The sequence below is a fragment of the Aythya ferina genome, assembly GCF_964211825.1.
Source record: "Aythya ferina genome assembly, chromosome: 2".
NCBI lineage: Eukaryota > Metazoa > Chordata > Aves > Anseriformes > Anatidae > Aythya > Aythya ferina.
This window is the reverse complement of record NC_140297.1, coordinates 21343194-21367346: the sequence shown is the minus strand read 5'-3', so window position 1 is coordinate 21367346 and position 24153 is coordinate 21343194. Positions and strand designations below refer to the sequence as shown.

At 34.5% G+C, this 24153-nt stretch overlaps 1 protein-coding gene across 2 annotated transcripts in view; it reads left to right on the top strand.

Annotated features, from left to right (window-relative positions):
• The window catches only part of SLC39A12 (solute carrier family 39 member 12), a 52569-nt gene extending 28775 nt beyond the window's left edge, over positions 1-23794 (top strand). For both annotated transcript variants that reach the window (XM_084510858.1, XM_084510859.1), the window contains 9 exons: positions 1102-1304; positions 5699-5870; positions 8082-8254; positions 9593-9745; positions 10926-11033; positions 13478-13541; positions 16276-16434; positions 17769-17956; positions 23308-23794. In XM_084510858.1, coding sequence (XP_084366984.1) covers positions 1102-1304; positions 5699-5870; positions 8082-8254; positions 9593-9745; positions 10926-11033; positions 13478-13541; positions 16276-16434; positions 17769-17956; positions 23308-23436 — 1349 coding nt within the window. In that variant the 3' untranslated portion in view covers positions 23437-23794. The remainder of the gene's footprint in view (positions 1-1101; positions 1305-5698; positions 5871-8081; positions 8255-9592; positions 9746-10925; positions 11034-13477; positions 13542-16275; positions 16435-17768; positions 17957-23307) is intronic.
• The last annotated feature ends 359 nt before the right edge of the window (positions 23795-24153 follow it).

Sequence of the window (24153 nt, the reverse complement as noted above, 5' to 3'; positions counted from 1 at the left end):
CTAGATTGCATTTGCATAAACTAGTTTTGCAGCAAAACCATTCCTTTAAAATTGCCAGTGTAGATCTTATAAAATAGTTGACTCACAAGAATGGATGGAGCCAGCTGGGTAGAGTGCTTCTAAATAGCTATATATGGTAAAATCCAGTCCCCAGTGAAGACAATAGAAAGACTTCCCTTATGGTTAGTAGAGTTAGAATGCCATTCAGAGAAGCTGAAAAATACTCTTAACTGGTTTGTTACAGTGTAAGAATATTTTAAGCTTAAGCTAATTAAATTGTTCCTTTAAATTTATTTAAATTCATAATAGAAACTGGAGAAAAAAGCAAGAAATGAGCAGTGTGGGAAAAAAAAATAGAGTTGACTACATTTAGAAAACAAATGCAGCTTGAGCTGTGTTCAGATCTGTTTGTTTAAGACAAAGAAAGTAGACAGATAACTGAGCACAAGCCTTTTTATAAGATTTACTATTAAGATTATATCATTTGCTCTTTCTGAATGATAACATTAAAAATAGAGGATTATCACATGGAAACATTTTTAATCTGATTGATCTAAATTCCTTTGAAATTTTGTGGACTGCATATGTTCTTAATGAACAAACTTGGATTTACAGAAACAATCATAATGACTTCATCCTGAAAATGAAGGGGGGAAGGAAAGTAACCAGACTGAAAATAATGGAAGGGAAAAATAAGGAATGATGGACCATGCTCCTCATAAAACTAAGCATTTCATTAGCAGACACATCCATTGCACTCAGTTATGTCTTTGGTAGAGGAATATGAACTGCTTTTCAGTCACATCTCTTTTCCTCCGAGATAGCCATAGGCAAAGTATTATCAGTGTGGTACTGTAAAGGTGGAAATGCTGAATATGTAGTGGCTTCTAGAGGTGTTAAACTGAAATTATATGCGGTACCAAACTGAGGAAAGAAAAATATTAGAATGAGGAATCAAATTAATATTAAGGTTTATATAATTATATAATTAAGGTTTATAACCTTAATGTATAAAGTTTTGTCTGTTTAAATGTGTGTTTTCCTATAGTAACATTTCCTTTTATTTATTTATTTATTTATTTATTTTTTATAAATAACCAGATCTAGAACAACTCTTGAATGTGCTTACAGCCAGAAAGACCTGCACTGTAAATGGACAATTCCACAGTCACAAAAGACGACGTTATAGTATGACAGGTAGAGATATTGGAACCAGAAATATTTCAGTCAAAGCAAATTATACAAAAGAAGACTACCTGAAAGATTATTTTGAAGATCACGAAAGTAACACAGATTGGGATCAGGTTATTTTATTTTTATGTTTTTATAATGTTAGTGACATAATGTCAGTGATAAAAATTGAAGTTTTGTTGTTGTTGTTTTTAGTTATGAATTTCAGAAAGTCACATAGTTACCAAATAATATTTTAATTATTTATATTTATTTAAACATTGATAGGCAGAAGAACTTTATGACTGCTGAGTATATAATGAACATATGTTGTAAACTGTTAGGAGGGGCTAAGAGAATGATGAGTATTAGATAGAATCAACTGCTCCTTCAAGACAGAGGACTGTGGCTTCAATATTTTCACATATTTTTTTCATTCTTATGTCTCAGAGTTTATAGGGCCCCTTTGTAGAAAGAAAACTGGTTATGTACAAAGTAAAATATATCACAGAATCACAGAATCATCTAGGTTGGAAGAGACCTCCAAGATCACCGAGTCCAACCTCTGACCTAACACTAACAGGTCCTCCACTAAACCATATCACTAAGCTTTACATCTAAACGTCTTTTAAAGACCTCCAGGGATGGTGACTCAACCACTTCCTTGGGCAGCCTATTCCAATGCCTAACAACCCTTTCAGTAACAAAGTTCTTCCTAAACTTCCCCTTGTTCTATATGACTTCTTTTTCTAAAAAAGGTCTTTGTAAACTGAAGTATATTTCCAAACACTTTTGTTATCCACCTATGGTGTCCAGAAGCTCCCTTTAGAAAATGTGTGAAGTCTGTAAGACAAAACTTTAGCTGCCAGCCAGTACCCTAGTTGAGGAGTTTGAAGGACAGTGATTCATTACAGATGACATCATCCTTATCCTAAAAATTAAATAATAAATAATTGTTGCTTATAACAGCGATTAAGATTGTAATTTACTTCCATCCTTTAAACTGAAAGACATTCCTTGGACAGAAACAGGAGACTTCAAAGTATATATACTCTGTATATATTTTGAAGTATACATTTGAAATATATGTTTCAAATAATATGTTTCCATTGTTTTTCACTCTTTATACTTTAGCTTAACTCAAAGGCAATTTTTCTTCTCCCTGGAGATGTGCAGTTGTCTTTTGCTGAATGGTCATTTTGTGATGTGGAACTGAGACAAATGGCATCTGGTTAAATACCATTCTGATAGATGTTTATCTGCATAATTTTATTATATTTGGGAGTAAATAGCCTTTCAAGCATTTAACAGGGTCTCAAAATAACTTTAAATGAAGGCCACTTTAAGTCTATTTCCTATTAATTTTAAATTATAAAGCTCAGATATCAATAATATTTGTACAAGAAGCAAAGTCATTCCCCAGTAATAGAAGAATTTATAAAACAGAAGTTCTGATTTCTTGAACTTCTGAGAAAATAAGACTATAGAAAGATAGTTGTGCAAGGGAGTTATTTGAGTCTTCGGAGTCAAACTGAGAGCCAAATACTCTGTACAGATGCTGAGAAATCACGAAGGAACCTCTGGACAGAAAATACTTTTTTCTTTATTGATTCCTAGCTTTTATTTTTTATTCCATTCCTCTTCCTTTTAGATATATCTATTTTCTTTGACATATCATTCTATCAGGGAGCTTTTTGTCTCAGTGTTGTTGCTAATTTTGTCTCTTGTTTTCTGCACATATCTGTGATAGCCATTGTGCTCCATGATTAACAGATGCTGCTACATATGAGGCATTGACTGGTTTACAGCTTCTGTTTGCTAACTAGATTAAGATCTGTAATTTGATTTTTAGATAGGAATTATATTTTGAAACATCATTCCAAAAAAATAAAGGTCACTGCTTTCTTTTTTAAACCATCATTGTCTCTACAGATTTTAAAAATGCATTTAAAACAAATAAGTAGTAGAAGGTCAAATAACAGCAATAATATTAAGTTCCATTAAACTATATCACAACAGCTGTGGATTCATTTATGATTTCTCATTAAAGAAACATTTTGGGGTGGAAACAAATCCATCCATCCATGTAGCCAGCTTTTCATATGACTGCAAATTCTGTTTTCATGTTTATTCACTATCACTCTCCTTATGTCTTGCTCCCTATGTTATAAAGTTTAAAAAGCTGGCAACTGGAAAAGCTGCACGTCCTTATGCCCCAAGACTCACAAGAACACTTTACTAAATGAGTATTAAGGATTATTTATGTTTGTGCATATGTGTATTTTCCAGATGAGATTTTTTTTTTCATTTAATATTTGTCATCATAAAATGACATGAAAATTTATGATAATATAGGTTCCTCTAACTTTCTCAAAACAGGGTCAACATCAAAGTCAAATCAGGTTTCACAGGGCCATGTCCAGTTGAATTCAGAATGTCTCTAAAGATGGTTTCTGGGAAACTTGCACAAGTGATTTATTGCCTTTTTTTTATTAATTAAATATAATTGGAATTTCACATGCTGCATCTAATACCTATTTCCTCTCACCCTTTTGCTGTACACCTCTGAGAAGGCTGTCTCTCCATCTACTATATAACCCCCATTAAGTAGGTGAAGATCTCCTGCATGACGTCTCTCCTGCAAAGAGAAAAAACCCACTAACCCACTGTCCTCAGCCTCTCCTTGCTGCTGCTCCCTGGTTGTCCTGGTGGCCTTCCCCTGTTCGCCAGTATCTTTCTCCTTCTGCTGGTTATTAGACTGGAAATAGTCCATATGTGAGCTCACGTTTGCTACATAGAAGGCAGTAATCATTCTCCACTACCTGTTGGCTATGCTCTTGCTAATGCAGCCCAGTATGCAGTTATCCTTCATTGCCACAAGGGCCCACTGGTGACTCATTCAAATTGCCGGTTGGGACCCCAGGGACTTTTTTTTTTTTTTTTTTTTGGTGCCATAAGGTTGTCCTTGCTAATCTTCATGAAGGGCTTGTCAGCCTTTGGTGTGTCAAGATACTTGTGAATGGCAGCCATACCTGTCACCATATTGGCTACTTCTCTCTACAGGGTTTCATGAGTGTGTATGATGCACTCTGTTCCACCACTCATGTCACTGACGAAGGCATTAAATTATACCACTATTAACCTTTGAGGAATACTGTTCATAATCACCTACTCTTCCAAGTGTTGATACCACTCATTGGTGTTGCACACGTTTAGTCAAAAAACGTTTAGAACAGACAAATTGACCTATACTTCTAATTCAGTAGTTCCTGAATTCTCTAATTCTCTTCCTGCTGTCCTTGTTCTTGAAGGCAGGACAGAATAAATCCAGGCAGCAAGATCACCTACTGCCCTGAAGGGGTATTAAGGGGTATCAGATTAAATGTACCAGTACTCAATTCATTCAACTTAGTGAGCAACCAGCCATATTTTAATTTACAAAGATGAACAAAGGCAGGAAGATTTTGCTCTTCAAATAGGTCGTTTAAAAGTAAGGATAATTATTATTATTATTATTATTTAAATAATATTTTTTCTTAAAAACAAATAAAAAAAAAAAACACCAACCAACCAACCAAAAAATATCTAAGCATTTTACAAGCTCCAGTGACTAAAAAAAGTAATATTTAGGAATTGTTTGATTCTCAGTTGCAGACTATTTTAAGTGAAAGAAACAAAACAGATGGCATTAAGAAATGAAGACTTTTCCTATAAGTGAGATAACATATTTGATATGAACTTCTTTCTAAAAGTTCTTAAAGAATTTTTCACTGGAACTATTTTAATGTTAACTGTTCATGTTTTAACCAGGAGTTTCAACCTGTAGATGAAAAAACAATTATTCATGAAAATATTTCAAAATAAATCTTCACAAGAAAACCTTCAATTTTCACAGAGACTTTATAAAAAGAACAAAAAGTAGATAAAGTTCTTGTGTGCCTCTAATAATAAAATTAAGTAGTCTTTAAACCGAATCTAGAGTATGTAGCATCTAGTGTACTGACCCTGAAGTGATATGCCATTGTTAAAACAATTTGAAAACCATCTTAGTCCCATACCTTACTAAAAATACAAGCATGTAGCTTGGAAAAAAATCAGTACTGCATTGATACAGAACAAGACATTCATTTTTACACTAATAGCAAAGAACATGATTTGTGTTAGCATTAAAATATTTTTGTTAGCATGTACGATAATAAAACATTTAGAGATACTATTGTGTCAGATCCTCAGGTGCTATTAATAGGCTTCAGTAGAAATTGTGCTTCATACCAAAGATTCTGAAATATCTATATATCTATCTGAAATATCTATTTGAAATATAAAATAGTATCAAGTTTAAATTGGGAAAAAGAAGAATTAGAAGCGATTGAAGTTATTGAAATAATTTAACCTGAAGAGTGTATATGGAAAACAAAATTTTCTAGGTTGTATAACCCTCTTTCCTTCAACAATTGCATATTTCACCTCAGCATTAAATGCAAATGCATGTGACATATTCAGTAATTTTGTATACTTTTCTATATAGGTTTGTTTCTCTGCCAATGAACTTGTGAAGATATTTTTAAAAAATAGTTCATCATCCATTTCTAAGGAGCACTTCAAGCAAATCAGTCCAGCTATCATTCAGCAACTATTAAGTTGTTCATGTCAGCTTTCTGAATCCAAACAGTCAAAGCTTCCACCAACAACTTTGGAAAGTGAGTTACATTGTTGTTATCATCATATATAGTGTTCGAACTCAGGTGAAAGGGTGCAGGGGCTTAACTTTTGGAGACATTTCAGTCATTATTAACCTTAAACCAAAACAGGATGAGGTTCTCTGTAATTTCTCACTCTGATTTCATAGCATACGTGTCAGATAATAACACTATACTGAGAAGTGAAGGAATCTAAATGTTTCAATTTTATATTAGACAGAATTCTTTTTTAATGTGTGATGGGTTTGGTGGTGATTTTTTTTCCTTTTTTTTTTTTTTTTTTTTTTTCCCATTTCATAGAGGACTGCAGATGAGCCATAGGAGGCCCTCATCAGTGGGTTGCTGGGCAGTGATTTTGCACAATTTCCACCAAGTTTATACTGGAATCATTACACTAATTATGTGGTTAGAAACATAGGTATGCTGATGCAATGGCAGGGAACATTAATTTCTGGAAGGGGATTTGGGAGCCAGGGATGAGCAACAGGGTTGAGTACCTAACAATAATCAGCTGTACTGAGAGCATCTCTTTTGATGCTCCTAGAAAAGTTTTGTGGGCTACAAATCAGTGCCTTCGTTACCTTTACCTTATTACCTACATTGTTAACTCTAGATGACTAGATCCATTAGGAAGTAGTAAACTTTCCTCATATCCTAGCTGGCCAATGATCCTTAGTTAGTTTATGGGAATGAGCTGAGCTATCATTCTGTGGTGTGCAAATTAATTGAATTTATGAACATGAATTAAAATAGATTAGATAAGGACGTGGAAGACATTCATGTATATCCCAAGAACAGTTACAGGAGTAAGAAACATGCAAAATAGGGTGAATCATTAAATCTCCCCAGAAGGTGACTGTCCTTTCTTGTTATATCTCTTCTCATTACCTGAACACCTTGCAATCTTAACTGCTTTTATATGCCTGTTTTTCAGATGGGGAATCAAGGGACAAAGTAAAGAACTTATCCAGGTCATATACAAGTTTCATAGCAGATTCACAGTTAGAGTGAGAGTCTCCCAACTCTAAGACTATCAGCCCAATCATCAATATTTTAGTAATCTCATAAAGGTGAGAGATCTGTGTAGATGAGAAAAACGGAACTATTCAAATACATAGTGGAAGGAGTAAGAGCTCTTTCTACAGCCTTTTTCCCATGCTGTTTGGTTAAGGAAGGTTTCCATGACCACAGAGATTTTCTGGCTTGAGACAGACAAAGGGCTTCGTGTTTGACCTACATGTGACATAATGACCTGAGCATAGTCTCATTAATTTTATTCTCAGTTCTATTTTACTGACATGCTGTGCTGTTTTGGATAAGTCACCAAGGCTTGACCTTTCATGAGTATCTACTATAACCTTGTATTTGGATGTGCAGTCTGTGAAATTTACTGTCTGATTTTATGAGGTGCTGAGCACTTGCAGTGCTATTAAAGTGTGAAACATTAAGTGACGCTTTGGAATATTTTGGCATTAGTTCCTTAATGTCTGTTTTTCATCAGTTTTACCTCCATCATAAGACTCCCATACAGATTAATCAGGATTCATATTGTGCAAAAGGCTGGAAACGTGAGCAGCATATAACTTTCAAGAATTTTAAGAGAAACCTTTCAAAAATCCCAGTAAACTGGGAAAAATAGGTTGCTGGTCCTGATGCAATAACTAAAGGGATATATTCTCACAACACACTAGTAAACAATGTTCTGACCAGACATTTTATGCTTAGATCCTAAACAAAATGCTTACATTCATTTGAGGTTTTAGGTCTCGGTCTGTTTACTGAATATAGTTTGGTTAATAATGTGGTGTTGACTGTAAAAATACACAGGTGATGACATAAGATAACAAGCACAAATCTGTTGAGACAGGGAACAAATGCAGACCAGCATTCACTGTGCTGCTTTAAGTGTCTCTAATCTGTACAGTTACAGTCTACTTAAGGCCTGAAATTTGAAGATATTGGAATGTATTACCTGTATAATCTGAAAAAAAGTTAATTTTTTTAGGCTTCCAACTCTGTCATTTGAATCACACGACTAACAAAATGTATGTAGAACAGTGATTTACTTCTCTGTGTGCTTGTAGACAGAGGTGGTAAAGCAGCCTCAAAAGCAAAAACAAATACAAAACAAAGACTCTAATACAAACACAAATACAGATACTGAATGGTTAAAGGTGCCCTTGGTTTATTTTGTTTCCTTTTTCCCTACAGAATATGGTTACAGCACTGTTGCAGTTTTACTTATTACTATTGGATCTATGTTTGGTACAACCCTCATTTTATTTAACTCCTGTCAAGAAATCTATACACTCGTTTTACAGCTGTTTGTTGGTTTGGCTGTTGGGACTCTTTCTGGAGATGCATTGCTACACCTTATTCCTCAGGTAGGTAATACACTCTTTTATGTTTTTGAGATCTTCACACAAGCACTTACACACACACAGTCACACACATGCACACACATTCACACATGGAGGAAAGTTTCATTTAAACTTGGCTAATGATAATCTGTTTAAAAATAACGCTTTCCACGAAATCTGTGAATCAACTATCAACATTCAAATTACATCTGCAATTTGTAGTTCAGAGAGAAATTCCAAGTAATCAGAAGCAGAATTCAATAAATGATTAATACAGAGAAAATAAGGTATCTATTTTCACAAACAAACAAACAAACAAACACCTTTTCAGATAACCCAGAAGTTGTGTGAAAGTCAGGTTCTCTAAAAATTCTTTCCCGAGGGAGATTCTTTAACACATGTTGGGAAAAATTGTTCATATGTTCTACAAAGCATCAACAGTTCCCTCAAATACTTCCAGAGGTCCAGGGGCTCTCAGCCAAGTTAATACTGCTGCCTTAAACTGTAATAACATGAATGGTACATTTTTTTTCCTAAATTCATAGAATAAATTCTAAGAATAGAATAGCATGAAAAACAGAACCATATTTTCCATTGTGTATTCATTTATTTTTGACTGAGTCTCCTCTGATATGACACAACTATTACAAGGAGACTTCCACTGGTCATGTAAAGAGATCTTCATACCTTCACTCGAGATTCTGATCAAAATGTTCTTTGTACTCTATACATGATCTCTGGAAGATGGACTGAGAGAGTGGTTTGAGGAAGGCAATTCTCAGTGAACATCAGACAAATAACTCCCTTTAATAAACACCTTTTAAGTTTGAAAGCAGTCTTCACCACTTTTAAGTGATATATCCAGTAGCTTTTAAAGTTGCTCCTTCCAGAAAGGATGCAAAGAAAGGCTACTACGCCCTTCTGCTGGGGAAAAAATTGAAGCATGCTCATCTTCTGCTGGGGAAAAAATGGAAGCATGCTCTTCAGCAGAAAGCCTTAAAGATTATTTTCAGAATGACTTCTGAAGATGAAGTAACTTTTTAGATTGTAAAGATCAAGTAACAGCCAAGTAACTTTTTAGATTGTAAAGATCAATATACTCCAAAAATATATACTCAAAAATGTATAAACGACAATTTCATAAAACTTTTCTGAAAATAATACAGCTTTCAACACTGAAAGATGATGAAGTGTAGTAGAAACTCATGATAATTCATTTAATCCATCTATTATTCAGCTGATTAGCTCAAAACAATTTAAAAAGGTGGCAAATTTGGGGAAGAAAATGAATTAATATTCACGATGCATTATTCTAGGAAAAGCACTTTGATTTTAAATGTTTTGCTTTATCTGTTTTTTTAGACTCTTGGTTTGCATAAACATGAAGTACAAGAGGTAGAACATTTCTATGAGGGGAAAGAATATATATGGAAACTTTTGGGAATAATTGGAGGAATTCATGGATTTTTTCTGATAGAAAAGTGTTTCTTTCTTTTGGTAACACCACATGACCAGGTACAATTTTGTACATTTTATCCTTTTACAAATCAATTCTATTTAGAGATTTTACAGTTTGAAAAGTGTTAAGATGAGTGTGGAAAACAGTTATCACTTGTATGAGTGAAATGAAGTTTTCTAAACTATTCCTACCGGACTGACCTTCAATTTCTATTTTGCTTTGCTCCATAGATTTTTTATGCTCTGTGAATGTGCTCCATATATTTGTAACTCAAAAAATTAATTGAATGTGGTCTGTAAGCATACTTTATGGCTAGCAGTGGAACAGGGGAAGAGTCTTTGTCCATATGAAATGGATCATAATCATTTACTCTAGTCTAGGTTTGAAGAGGAGAAAGACATAGATGTAAGCACAAGATGTTTTAAAGATATCTTAATTTTTCCAAATGGTTTTTGACCCCTATCCCAATGTTTTTGAAAATCCAATATAAATGTTTAGCGGTCAGTGGAACCCAATCTTATATTAATAATACCTCCCTGCTCAGTTACATGCTTATAGTAATTCTCTTATTTTATTTCAGTGTGGCTGATGTCTGAAAATATAACTATGCACAAGGATATAATGTAACACGGTGTGATGGCTCGTTAAGTTTCTCAGCATGGGAGATTATGTTAATGTCTCTTAAGAAGGCTAAGCCTCTGCTTGTTTTGTTTTACAGAGTGTTTAATGACTGGCCCGATTTATATATTTAGTACTGACTCCCTGGTCCCCCGTCTTCGAGTTTTCCATAAGCATAATATGAAAAATTAATAGAATGAGAATGTTTTGATAATATTGATATTCAGTTTGGTAAAAATAATAGTTATTATGTTACATACTTGGAGAGAATTATGTATCATCATCCCACAATTTTTTTAAACATGTTTAAAACATATTTAAATGTGTAACATATTTAAAATGTGTAAACATTTAAACAATTTTAATCTTCAGCTTTAAAATGAAATAAATTTCAACAAACCATTATGGTCATTTATGATCTCTTTGATTCGACTTTTTTTTTTTTTTAAACCAAATAAAGATTAGGAGATGCAGATGCCAACCAACAATCTTTTTTTTAATAGTTGTTTTGAAAAAAAATAATTCTTATAAATGCCAAACTTTCACAAAAGTCTGAGAAAGACTGCACCTGTGTTCATTGGGTTTCAGAACTAATTGCAAAGCATCTTCATTCAGCAGGGCCTTTCTTTAGTTAATGGGCACTGGGAACATTCCCATGATCTTCCAGTGGAATCTGAATTAAATGAACATTCAGTCAGAGGCAAATCTACTTCAACCATACAGTTGGTAGGTTACCAATGTGAAATACTTCCCTATTTTTATATCCTTCTTTCTCTGCTCCTCAACAAAATGAACCAAATAAATATAATAATCAATATTATTTTTCAGTCTTTATTGATTTGTCTTTTATTATATGACATGATTGAAAGGAATCTATAGATTTTGAAGCTTAAAATAAGCTTTTACAGAGACTTTTCAAACACAAATTTTTCCAATGACTTCTCTTAAGTGTTTCAGATTAATATAACAATACACTTCCCGTACTACCTTTTGTTGAGAATTTGTACCAAATTCTTGAAGATTTCACTCCTCTCTTCTTTTCAAAAACATCCTATATATAAGGGCAGACTCTCCCATGGGAAAAACTTTAGGATTTTCTGCAGTGAGAGCTAAGTTTACAATTACTGAACAGAGGAAATCTTGGAATGTTCTTGAATATTTTTTCCACAAATTTGAAGAGTAATACAAACAAGCTGGATATCTGGGAAGAGTGCTTGCCTATAAGAAATTACGCAATTTCCTCTCCATCTGTGGAGAGTGTATGGACAGATGTATCTTTGCAAAGTAAAGTGACTCATACCTTTTAACCTGTTTTCTCTTTTTCCAACCAACCTCTTCAGTTTATATGTAATACTTTGCTGCATAGGTTTCTGCTTATTTAAGTCAAAGATCATCCATAGTGTTAACTCCATTTTAACAAAGCACTTGTGATGGGTAAGAGTCTCATATCTCTGAAGCATGGTTGGGAAATTGTCAAGTGAATGCAGAGCAAACAGCCTAGAGAAGAATGTTTACTAATTTGTGAGCCCTGTCATAGCTTCCTGTTTATGGTAATGAACAATCTAGTCATTCCTTTCAGCTGCAAGATCACCCTAAAGTTATGTATATCACATGAACTAGCCTGACTTAGCTAGTTTGTGCAAGAGCAGCCAATTTTTCAGAACCATGTGAGTAACAGTAAGAAAAACACTGATCAACTAAGAAAAGCTTATAAATCCTTCAGGTCAGTGATTAGTCTTGCAGTTTTGACTCAGAGTTCAAAGAAGTGGCATGTGAATAAATATTATAGGAGAAGTGAAACAGTTACTGGAATTCATATGACTGGCTGCAATCATGGGAATTAAAGACTTTTACTTTTCCTTTAAAATCTAGAATTTAAAAAACAAATCCTTTCTTTTCCCTCCTCATGCCTCTACAGCACAAATCCCACTTCTCAACCAACCTAGTACCAGCCAAGAAACATGTTCTGTTTTGCAGCCAGTACGCTATAGTTTTTGGAGTGCTTCTTGCTGACCCTAACAAAGCACTTTTCTGTGCTGTTGTCCGTTGTTGACTCTTCACTAGCTGCCAAGCTGTAGCTTTTTTTTTTTTTTGGAGGGGAGGGAGGGGGGAAGAGAGAAGATAGTGATTAGAACTAAGCCCCAGGAATCTAAGGGGTCAGAGAGAGAGATTCCTCACCTTCTTTCTTCTCTTTCAACAATCTCTCAGTCTCTGTTAATTAAACATTAGGGCTGATGCATCAGTTTAACTATCTGGGGTAGGGACAAAACTACTGTCTCTTTCCTCACATGAAATAAGGCTAATTTTCATTCCTCATAGTGAACTGTACTCATAAGCTATTATGCTTGACCAGGGATGCCTGGTGCCAAGACAAAGACAAACTGAAAGGCCAAGAGGCAGGGCACTGGAGGTTGTGCCACTCTGAAGGGAAAAAAAAAAAAAAAAATACCCCCCCTTTTAATTTTTTTTTCCTATTTTCTGAAAGTGTTACAAGAGTTCTGTTTGACAGAACAGTTTTCAGTCTCAATGTAAACAAAACACATCCTGATGGACTACAGTTTAATAATTGCATATGCTGTGTTTTCTGCTTTTAAAATAAAAGCCTTACAAACAACAGGAAGAGCAGGGAAGGAGGACTCAGCTACAGTGCTTGCAGCTATTATGAAACCTACCTATGATCATCTTTTTTAGTCTTGTGTTTTCACAGAGCAAATGTGAAGAACATGGAATACCAAGGATATTCTGATATATACACATTTTTCCTTGGAAATCCCATAGACACACTGTCCACCAGGAAACTACAATCATCCTGTTATGAAAAAATTGAAAGATAAAGTTTGAATTAAGATGTTCTTTTTAGTTCTGCATTTGGCTTGGATTTTTGTGTATTAAAACAGAAACATGATTTTTGGGGGTTACAACAGTGCTTATGAATGTCTTTCTTCTTACTTTAATTAGACTGTAATCTTTTCTGATCAAGGGAGGTTTCTTTTTTATGTCTCTGCAGTATCACATTGCCAGCACTCAATAAATAATCCTAATGATATCTATGCAAAAAGTAGCAGCTATCTTTATAAATATAAATGCATGAATTTATCTGATATTTTCCTATATTTGTAGCATCAGCTGGAAGAGCCCCGTAACACTGTTCATCTTTTCCTTTTTATTAGAGAAGCCCAGAAGATTCTGAGGCTACTGAAGTTCCTCCTGACAGTAAGGTGATCAGCACAAAAAGTTAGTATCAATAAAAAGGCTAGGCAAGCAATAAGAGAAGTCTTAAGACCTAAGATGGAATTGAAAGTGTGAAGTTGGCTTAGCTCAGTGTTTGCTATGTGCTACATCACCACATCTGATGGTGCTTGGCGACATAATTAAATCTCTGCTTAAAGACCTTTACAGCTGCCAACTCTGTAATTGTGAAGTTCATTAATCTTACAATGTCCATGCTTTAGTGTTTGTTTACTCACCGTTCCAAACTACTTTTTCTAAATCCTTTGCTTAAAAAGAAACATTCAAAATTTAATATAAACCAAATAGTTATAATTGAAAAATTTGATGGGGTCTTTACTTTTAAAGGTAGTGTAGTTATTTTGTTTTGTTTTTCTTTTTTTTTTTTCCTTTTTTTTTTCTTTTTCTTCTTTTCTTTTCTGCTCATTATACTAATATAATTCTGTTTCCTTCTTCTCTTACATGGTAAAGCAATAGCCCCTTTAAACTAGAAGCAGTTTATTACACATATAGAATTCTGCACTCAGAATGGCTCTCTGGCTCTGTTTTAGGATAACCAGTGTTCTTCAGAGAGTTTCAAAGTAATTCTTATATTCTCTGTTTTGGTGATATTGATAAGTATTTGCTTTAAACTCTTATTCAAAACTTAAAAAGCATTGGTGGGAGTCCTGCACCTATTAGCTTTATGAAAATTATGGAAGAGAATTTGCTATGAGTATCAACCCTCTTATTAAAGCAGAGAAAATAAAGTTAGGATTGTTTAAGAAGAGGCTTTGTAGAAATAGTTATGGTAGTAATTTGATAGGTAATAGTTAGACTTGCAGCAACATAATTCAGTGAGATAATTGCTAGTAGCAAAGTTGCTTTAAAATAGGCTGAAAGTAAACGAAGAAAAGCATTCAGATTTGTTTATATATGAATCTTAACTTTCAGTCAAGTAAGTTCACTATGCTTACATTTGTAATTGCTCTATCATGTTAACCTGACCCCTCTGTTATATTATAGACAATGCACTGGAAAGACTTCCAGTAATTATACTATGTCTTTTTCAACAATCACCTACTTGAGTAAAAAAGACTAATAATATCTCAGGGCAGACCCTGATTTCATCTTCACCGGTGCTTATTACAAGTCACAAACTTAATGTAGTGCAGCAATCTATTACTTCTCTGTAACTCACGTTCTGCACTATTGATTATAAACTGCCTATAGTGTTTAGAAAGAACTGTGCAAACTGGGGACATCCATGTCTGGCTCTGTAAGCTGGCAGGAAAATCTAACAAGCCTGCCAATTTTTCTGAACCCACAGAGCTCCCAGGCAACTGGGCAGGATTTTCTGAATACAGTTGTTAGGCTTTTATGTGCAGTGTGTTGGTTTTTCTTTTTTCTTTTTATTTTCTTTTTATTATTTTTTTATAATAGCCTGAAAGCTTCAGTTCTAGCTAGTCTGTGTAAGAAAAACATCTCCCCCATCACCATAAAATTGTCATATCTGGAAAAACATTGCTGAAGTAAAACCTTGTAATAACAACAGAGCTGGTTCTGCATACATCCTTAGACTGTCATATTATGTCTGTGTGGGACCAGGAAAAAACGTGATGCTTAAGATCCAAATTGTGACCCTGCTTTTTCAGTCATAAAAGTAACCCTCTGCAAAGTGTGCTGTCTATTCTGCATAGAGGTAAGGTGGATGAGTTTCCTGGGAGGCATTAGAAAGCCCTGCTTTTAGGATTGCGGATAAAATAGCGGTGCCTATGAAACGTGTTGCAAAGCCTAGACATTGAGCCTAAATATTGAGCTTCATTGCTACTTGAAGAGATATAATCCCTCCCCATGAATCCACTCAGCATGCTACCCAACTGTCTGGATTACAGGCTAGACAGAGAGACTGTCCAATTCCCTAGCTTGATTTTAGTACTTGTATCACCAGTAGCGCCTTTCCTCTCAAGAAGTCTGGTTTGATGTTGTGAGCATCAAATGTGCTGTTCCACACTAAGCTCACAGAACAGTATGGGAAGGAAAAACAGCCATCTGTGTCCAAGAGTGATGCTGTAGACAGGAATACTATGAGCCTAACTGCTATTAATTGATTGGAACAAAAGTTAGAAATGAGCATGCTGTGATACTGAGCTAATAGTGACACTCTGGGGCTTATTGCCTTTCATCTCTATTTTTCCACTTAATACAATCTCATAAAAAACAGACCCTGAAAAACTCAGTATTGAAATGCTTTACAGTATCAAAACAGTCAGCTGCATGAGACTTCATCTTCATTGCAGTTGTGCAATTCTGAGAGTGATGGTAGAAAAGCTCCCAATTTTAAGGAAAAAAAAAAATAATGTAGGATGCAGGAAAACTTGTGTGAATTTCACCAACCAAAAAAAGAGTATGGAAACCCTTAGGGTTTATCACAAAATTGGACTCAAACTGAACTCTAGCTTTTAGTCCAAAGAGTTGACCTAAAAAAAGAAAAAATAAAATAAAATAAATATCTTCCTGGTATTTTAATTTCTGAATTGTTCTACAATCTCCCTTTTCATTTCAAGTGTATTGAAGGAAGTACAATTTCAAGGACATAACAGACAAGCACAATTGTCTTCTAACTGTTGTGACTTTTCATGATGTTATATGTGAATTCATAAATAAATAAATAAATTTTAACCTAGCAAAAATTACAATACTTTTTATGTTTAAACTTCTGGGCTTTTTTTGTTGTTTGATTCTTTTTCCTTTTTCCTAGGTAAGAAAATTAGCTTGTTAGCAATAATGGTTCTGGTAGGTGACAGTCTTCACAATTTTGCTGATGGCTTGGTAATAGGAGCAGCTTTCTCATCCTCAACAGAAACAGGTGTGACAACAACTATTGCTATATTATGCCATGAAATTCCTCATGAAATGGGTAAGAAATATGTATGTGTATTTTTCCTATTTCCTGATTGGCTTTGTAGTTACAACTTTTCCACACAATTCTTTCCTGTATGATGTCAGTAGAAATTGCTTATAGCGTCATGAACTTTAATGGGTGAGGTGGAATGTATCAGATGGGTATATGAAGAGGTTATGCACTTCTCTTTCCCCTCCACAAAAAGAAGAGGAGAATTCTGCCATAATTCTTGGCTACCGTCTCATCTCACCTTCTTCAGATGTAAATGGTGTCAGACCTGACTGACCCTTTATTCTCATGTCTATAGAAACAAAAAGATAGTAAGTTGTGAGAAAGAGCCATGTGTGCAAAAATGGGCATTCCTGACACAATGGGCTATCTGAGTTTTCATATACAGCAGAGCTATTTAACAATGCAACCTTTGTGCTACCCTCATTCCTGCTACTAATCAAGAATACCAAGATAACAAAAGAAGATGTATGACCTATTTTACTAGCATACAGGACAGTAAGATAGTTCTGTTGAAAAATTTCCCCAATTATCGCCTTACTGTAAATCTTTCAACATGGCTGAAGTTCCTGATATTGTGCTGATGAACATATATATAATGGCAAGACTGAGTTGAGAATTTTAGGTTCTCCTTCCTTCCTCTCCCCCTCCCTCCCTTCCCCTCTCTCTCTCGTTTCCTCCCTCCCTTCCCTTGTAAAAGTACTGAATACCTAACTCCAAAGCCAGACTTTAATTCTGGTGCAATGGTACCACAGTGTCTAAGTCATATTTCCACATGGATACAGAAAAAAAAAATTAAATCTATTGCTGTGGACCCCTGATAAGATCATTTAATTTACAAGGAAAAATATGGAATAGGATTCTGATATATAGTTTAAAAAATCTAAAATCAGTGCAATCAATCAGTGAACTCAATCTGGAATCAGGCAGACATAGTTTTTTCTGACTTGCAGCACCTGTAAAACACTCAAAGACCTTGTAAATATACTCACATGATTTAACTAGCAAGTTCCCAATCAAAAAAAGATTTAGAAACTCTGGGAAAGCATGTGACTTCACTTTTGCATGTATCCAAGTTGGAAATATCACAGAACATCAAGAACTAACAGAAGCCACTCCTGTATACTGTATGCTATCTTTAGGAACAGCTAAACAAATACTTTTTTTTTTTGGTTGAGTTCATAACCAATTCTATAGAAATCTAAGGGCAATCCTCCATCCTTCACTGTCTTCTTTGTACATATCTTAATTATTTTACTTCATGTTTTATTACAAAGAATCCTACAAATACATTTATGAGCTAAATAATAATTTTTCTGTCTTATTTTTTCTCTTTGCAGGAGATTTTGCTGTGCTACTAAGTACTGGGCTCCCCACAAAGATTGCAATTTTGATGAATTTTATAAGTGCACTAACAGCATTCTTAGGGCTCTATATTGGCCTTTCTGTTTCAACTGACCCATGCATTCAAAACTGGATTTTTACAGTTACCGCTGGAATGTTCTTGTATTTATCTTTAGCAGAAATGGTGAGAAATTCTGTCTATTGTTATACTTCCCGTTTAACATATCCACATTACAGATGAATGTCAGATGAACTTAGAGGGAAAAAAATATTCACATAGGCTTCTTGGGAAGAACACATCTGCCATGTATGTGTACAGTGCTTAGATCAATAGTCTGGTTTTATTTGGTGTCACTGCCATTACAGGTGTGATTAGTAATAAAAAGGTGAAATAAAAGCTATAAAAAGAGTAATATATGAGAAAGGCACAGAGGACTTTTAAAAGAGGATTCATATATTGATATAAATCGATATATATTTAGGTCTGGAAGAATTGCTTAAAGGTAAATTAAAATAACATTTAAAAAAATTGAACCTGTACTTTTTTTTTTTTCCCTTTTTTTTTTTTTTAAAAAAAAATCTTATATAACTATAAGATTTAGATAGTTATATAACTATAAAATTTAACTTGTATATAACTTATATATCTATAACTTTGTTATATTTGGTCACATTTTTCTTGGTACTTTTTTTTTTTTTTTCCCTCTGTATATTATTCACCCATTATTTCAACATGAATTTGTAGTTTCTGAACTAAAATACAAGATGCTTATCCTGTGCTCTCTGAGGCCTGCCCTTCTATCTCAGAGAGGTTTGGATGAGTTCCTAAGCAATTAAAAACCTGTTATATTGTCTATTTTTTCATATTTTCCATCACTTTTTATAATGCCAGTTCAATAACAATGATCAAACTATAGAAAATAAAATCTGAAGACAAAAAAAAAAATTGGGAGAGAGAATTGGGAGAGGTCTAAGGGCTGTGGAAGAACATAGTGGAGTCACTCATGCCTCTGGACACATCATTTATTGAAGAGATGCCTAAATGTTACACTCATAACAACACAGACATTAATTACCTTGCCAGATTATTATAATTTTAAGTGTCACAAGGCTCTTTAACTAATGTTTGTTAAGATAAATTTGTTTTCAAGCTTCTGAACAAAGACTGAGTATATTGAGTCATTAGGTCCAGAGGTTGAAAAAAAAAAAAAAAAAAGAGGTTTCTCTCCTCATAAACTGTTACCATGCCTTTCCCAAGTCTGGCTGTCTCTGTTTTGTTTACTACCACCCCTCACCTCATGCCTATGATATCATTTCCCAGGTTCAGAAACTATACTTGAAACCTCATATGCCATGTCAGTATTATAACCCATTAAAAAATCTACTTGTAATCATTGGCCTTAGACCTTGGGTGTTTTATAGTCCAATTTTTCCTCCTGTAACATAAGTAATGTGAATATAAAATGCACCTAAGAGCTTATGAAGGAACTGACTGAGGACTGTGGATGTGTCAACTGTCCTGACTGAGGTTGTGAATAGCAGACAAGAACATTGTGTACCAAGATACCATTGTGTATCTTCTTCTGACACAGAAATTTGGAGGTGAGGTTGCCTTCCTATTGAATAATAGGCATGGATTTATTAACTTGGTTAAGGACTTAGTCATATCTTTCCTTCAGAGAAGGATCAGGAGGATAAAGTTCCCAGAACAACACCACATTTTTTTCCCAAGTCTTCAAAACAATGTGCCAGCTGTAAAGCCCAAGAAAATACATGAATTTACGCAGAAAGAGAGCGCACATTTTTTTCTTGTTCTCAGGTCAACACTGTAACCTTGTTCTTGATGTGAGGAGAAGGAGAAGGAGAGAAAGAGAAAGATCTTGCTTCTCTCACCTCCCTGCTATGAACAGTAGGGTTTCCAATCAACTTTTGAAAAGTTCTTTTCACTGCTATTGGGTTGTTCATCTCTTTGCCAGAAGTGCAAGTACTAAGTATCACAGATATTTTATTTCAAAAAATTCCTCTGGCATGGCAGGAATCTATAGATCTGAAAAAAATCATGTGTTTGTATAGTACATCTCAAAAGATAATCAGCCATGCTTTATATATTTTTCAATTTTCTGCATGCAAATAACTTTCACTTTCTGTTGCATTCTCATCTACAAACAGCAATCATCAGTGTTCCTTCCAAAGGTGCACAAATACCTAAGGGTGTACAAAGCATAACAATAATTTTCAGAATCTGTTTTATGGACTTTCACATACTTCCATGTTAGTTAAATAAGACTGAACAGTTTCACTGATCTCTGCATTGTGGAACATTGAGGGATATGAGATGGAGGTTCAGTCACAAGACAGCACTGTGAGATTGCTGCACAATCAAGATTGCACAAAAGTACTTTTGTGCTTAACTAAATAATTTTCATTCTTAAAAATGGCATTCTAGTTCCATTAATAAGCAGCATAGACTAATCATTTTAAAAATCTGAGGGGAAGGACAGTGGATAAAATGATTTATAGCCTTCATCATTTTTCCCCAAGGAATTTTGCAAAATTTTTCATCTTCCTAGCAATTAGGGAAGGTAGAATGGAGGAATGTTTTGATTTGCAAATGTGTATGCACAGGTGAAATATTACAATGTGAACTGATTGTTGGCTTCAAGATATGCATGTAAGTAAAAGCCCGTAATAATCTTGTCTTTAGATTCTGTTTAACCAAAATTAAATCCCCTGAAAAGCAGCTTTTTTATGAAAAGTATAATGAGATTTTTATGTTTGCCCTCTGTTTAGAGGTCATAACTATAATCATATCATTGCACTATTTCCAAAGATGTTTTCATCAAAAGCATATCTTTTCTTTAACATTCATTTAATCTGAAACAAAACTTGAGACACCTATACATGTAACAGAACAGACCAACTCACTCCTAATGAATTGTTTCTTTGATAAAACATGTCCTCTTTTCCTCTTGAGAAACAAACCTGCAAATCCTTAATCAGTCTTTAAAATGAGTATCTATGAAGTAATCATTATGGATAAATATTTATGAAATCACTTGCATTGTATTCTAAGGGCTAGGAGATCATTTCTGAGTGATTGCTCAAATCCTATAGGATTATATAGTTACTGACCAAAAAGACTTACTGTCTAATTTGAAAGGTGGAAGATAGAAGCAAGAAAGAGAATAAAGGTATCAAAGTAGTGTGAGCTAGCCAACCACTCCATGAGGTACCTAATTGAAGTATTCTCTGACTAACCTTAAACTTATCTTTTGGATTTTGGCGTCAAAGGAGTATTTTCAAAGAGGCTTATTGTGCTGTTGTGGCACAGCAGCACAGCTGTACCATATGTGCCCCAGCTTGGTAGAACTCATGTTTAACCAGCCCATGGCTTAGAGCCCTCATTCCTTCATTCAGAATGGTGTTTGCTGATTCTTCCTGTACTCACAGATAAAAATATAAGCTGAAGTAGGAATAGAGTAGTCCTTCAGTTAACAGTGACTCTTTGGCCTCAAACAGATTTCAAGCTTTAGCAAGTGTGATGGCATCCAATAGCTTGGTTATGGTGCTATTAAATTCTGGTGTTGTGCATCTGCCAATTGAATAGTCTTATGCTCCCCAACTGGAAGCACTTCCCTGCTGTGCCACACACATTCTGTGCATGCAAGTTCACAAAGAATAGGGGAACCATCAATGATACTGTGGCAGCAGTTGGCTTTTATTTTCAAAGAGATAAAGAGGGATGTCACACTAGGTAAGGCTATAAAAATTATCTGTGCATTTGGTAATAAGCACATAGGTTAGGTGGAGGGAGTAGAGATCTACACTGGACACAGGAATGATACAGCCTGTGGAGAATTACTTTTTTAAACTTTCTTAGCAACTTATTTTACCCTGTGTATACCATAACTCAGCAGTGACACCAATAACAGAAAATAGTGACTTTTGCAGTGGAAGGGGGAAAAGTTTCCTCTTGTACACGGTCAGAGAACTTGTTCATCCATGTACTGGGGAAGAAAATAAAATAGACTGATTATAAAGATAAATTAGAAAGAACAAAGGTCTGGACTGAAAGCCTGGATTCAGGCCTAAGCTGTAATTAACCATTTTTATTTATGTACAAAACAAAAACCACATGCTCTGAACACTTACAAGATGACAGTTTAGATTTTGATTTACATCAGAATTCTGAGGTGTTTACATTTGCTCTAGGTTAAATGCTTCTGAAGCCCCTTAAATATAAATTAAATATAACTACATGAGTTTTTAAGATGCACATTTGTAACATAATTTAAACTGCTGCCCAGTAGTTTCAAAGATTTAGGGCTTCTGCATTTGCCTGTTATTTTTATGCAAAACGTTAAAGTGTGGGCAGACTTTTCACTCCAATGCCTTCATCTGGGCCCACTCCTCTTTCCAGAGAAAAGAGGAGTGCCAGAGAAGCAGACCCAGAGACCCCACTCTGAAATAGGTGTAAATGTGCCCCATCAGCCTCCTTGCTCAGCACCACTCCACTGTCTCCCAGTGGCTGATGTTGTTACAGCGTGTGTGAGGAGACTCTAAAAGAGCAAAGGAAATAAGTGGCTTCATTCCAGCACAGGCTGTGAGTGGAGCAGGAAGGCAAGGCAATGGGAGAGTGCCAGGACAACTCACTCATTTTTTTGCATATTTTGTTTTGAAGTTCTCAAAAAAAACAGACAAAAACAAACAAACAGCAACAGCAAAATAAAAATTAAAAAGTGCAGTGCCAGGCTGTTACTCTATCTTTATTTCCAAAATGGATGTGAAAATAGCAGCAGTTGTTAGTATCTCCCTTGGTGTCCACAATACACAAAGCATGAATACTAAGAGAGTCTGAGCCCGAGGCATTATTTTCACAGGCTCTATTGAGACATACTTTTTGTTTAAAACTTTGATAAAAGATCATGTATGGTGGAAGGTCAACATGTAAGTAGCTTCTAATATGATTATAAACAGATGCTGCTCTTTTACTTGATTGAAAACTTTCATAGAAAAATATTAAAGGTATTTTCTTTCCAGCATATTAAAAAAAAATAAAAAATCTGCTTTCTACTTATGTACTTACCAAAGCCCAAGTAAATAGGAGCTCTGCCAGTTATTTCAGCAAGAGCAGGATTGACCCTATATATAGTACAGAAACAAAATAACTCAAACTCGTTTATTCCCACAAAAGGGAATCACTAATTTTACTAAATAAGAATTTCCTTACAGACAGCTGTATAAAATTACTAAAAACTATTGAGAAGTTAAGAAATTTTGTAATCTCATTTATATTTCTTTTTGGTATTAGTAAAAGAACCAAAATGGGTAGAATTTTATTAAATTAAATATCTCACTGTCAAGATCTGTGTCATTACAATGTACAGAACATGCAACAGATTAATAGCTATATTCAGAAGCGCAGTATTTTGAAACTCTTTTTTTTTAATGAAGTTTGTCTTGTTTTCCCATAAGACTTTTTTCCCAGAGATGAATATATCTGGCTCTCATTCTGGTGTCTTATTCTTTTTTTAGCTTCCTGAAATGACTCATATTCAGACACGGCGACCCTGGTTGATGTTTCTCCTACAGAACCTTGGATTACTATTAGGCTGGCTCTGCCTCTTACTTTTGGCTGTATATGAACAGAAAATTAAAATATGAGTTTTCCATCGGAAATCTTGAAGTACCACTTACGACAGTGGATAGCATTATTCACAGTTTTGTCATGTCTGTTATAGTGATATATAAATTAAGTTGTTGGGATTTTTATATCTGAACAGTAGATAACTATTTTACTTTATTAACTTATTGTTCAGATTTTTTTTTTTTTTTTTTTTTTTTGTAGACATGAATGTTTAGAATTATGTTTTATTTGTTACTGAGTTTACCAGATCCCATGTTCAAACTCACAGGAGCTTTTGATTAGTTTTTATTAAGACTGTTCTAGCTGAATGCTCTAAGTGATCTCTGCCAGTCTGATTGAAGAAAGAATAAAACACTTTTATATGCAATAATTAAAGTGGACTAACCATATTTGAATAATTTGAAACAGAAAAGTTTGTTGCCTCATAGTATAAGGAATAAATGTATTTACATAAAGCTAAAACGCATAACAAAACTAAACAGTTAAATGCATACAGCAATCTCTGTATAGTATCTTCATCATTTATTTTGCCATCATAATGATCCTTGGTAGTCATATCTCACTGGTCCACTGTAGTAGGTACAAAATTTTGAGTGTAAGTGCTTTTCTGATTGTTGCATAGTTTGTCATAGATGTGATGGAACTGTGACACTCAAGCACTGGACCATAATAACTGTCATAGTAACCACTTTCTGCATTATCCTACTCCTGACAGATGTTTGAGGAAGATTTTA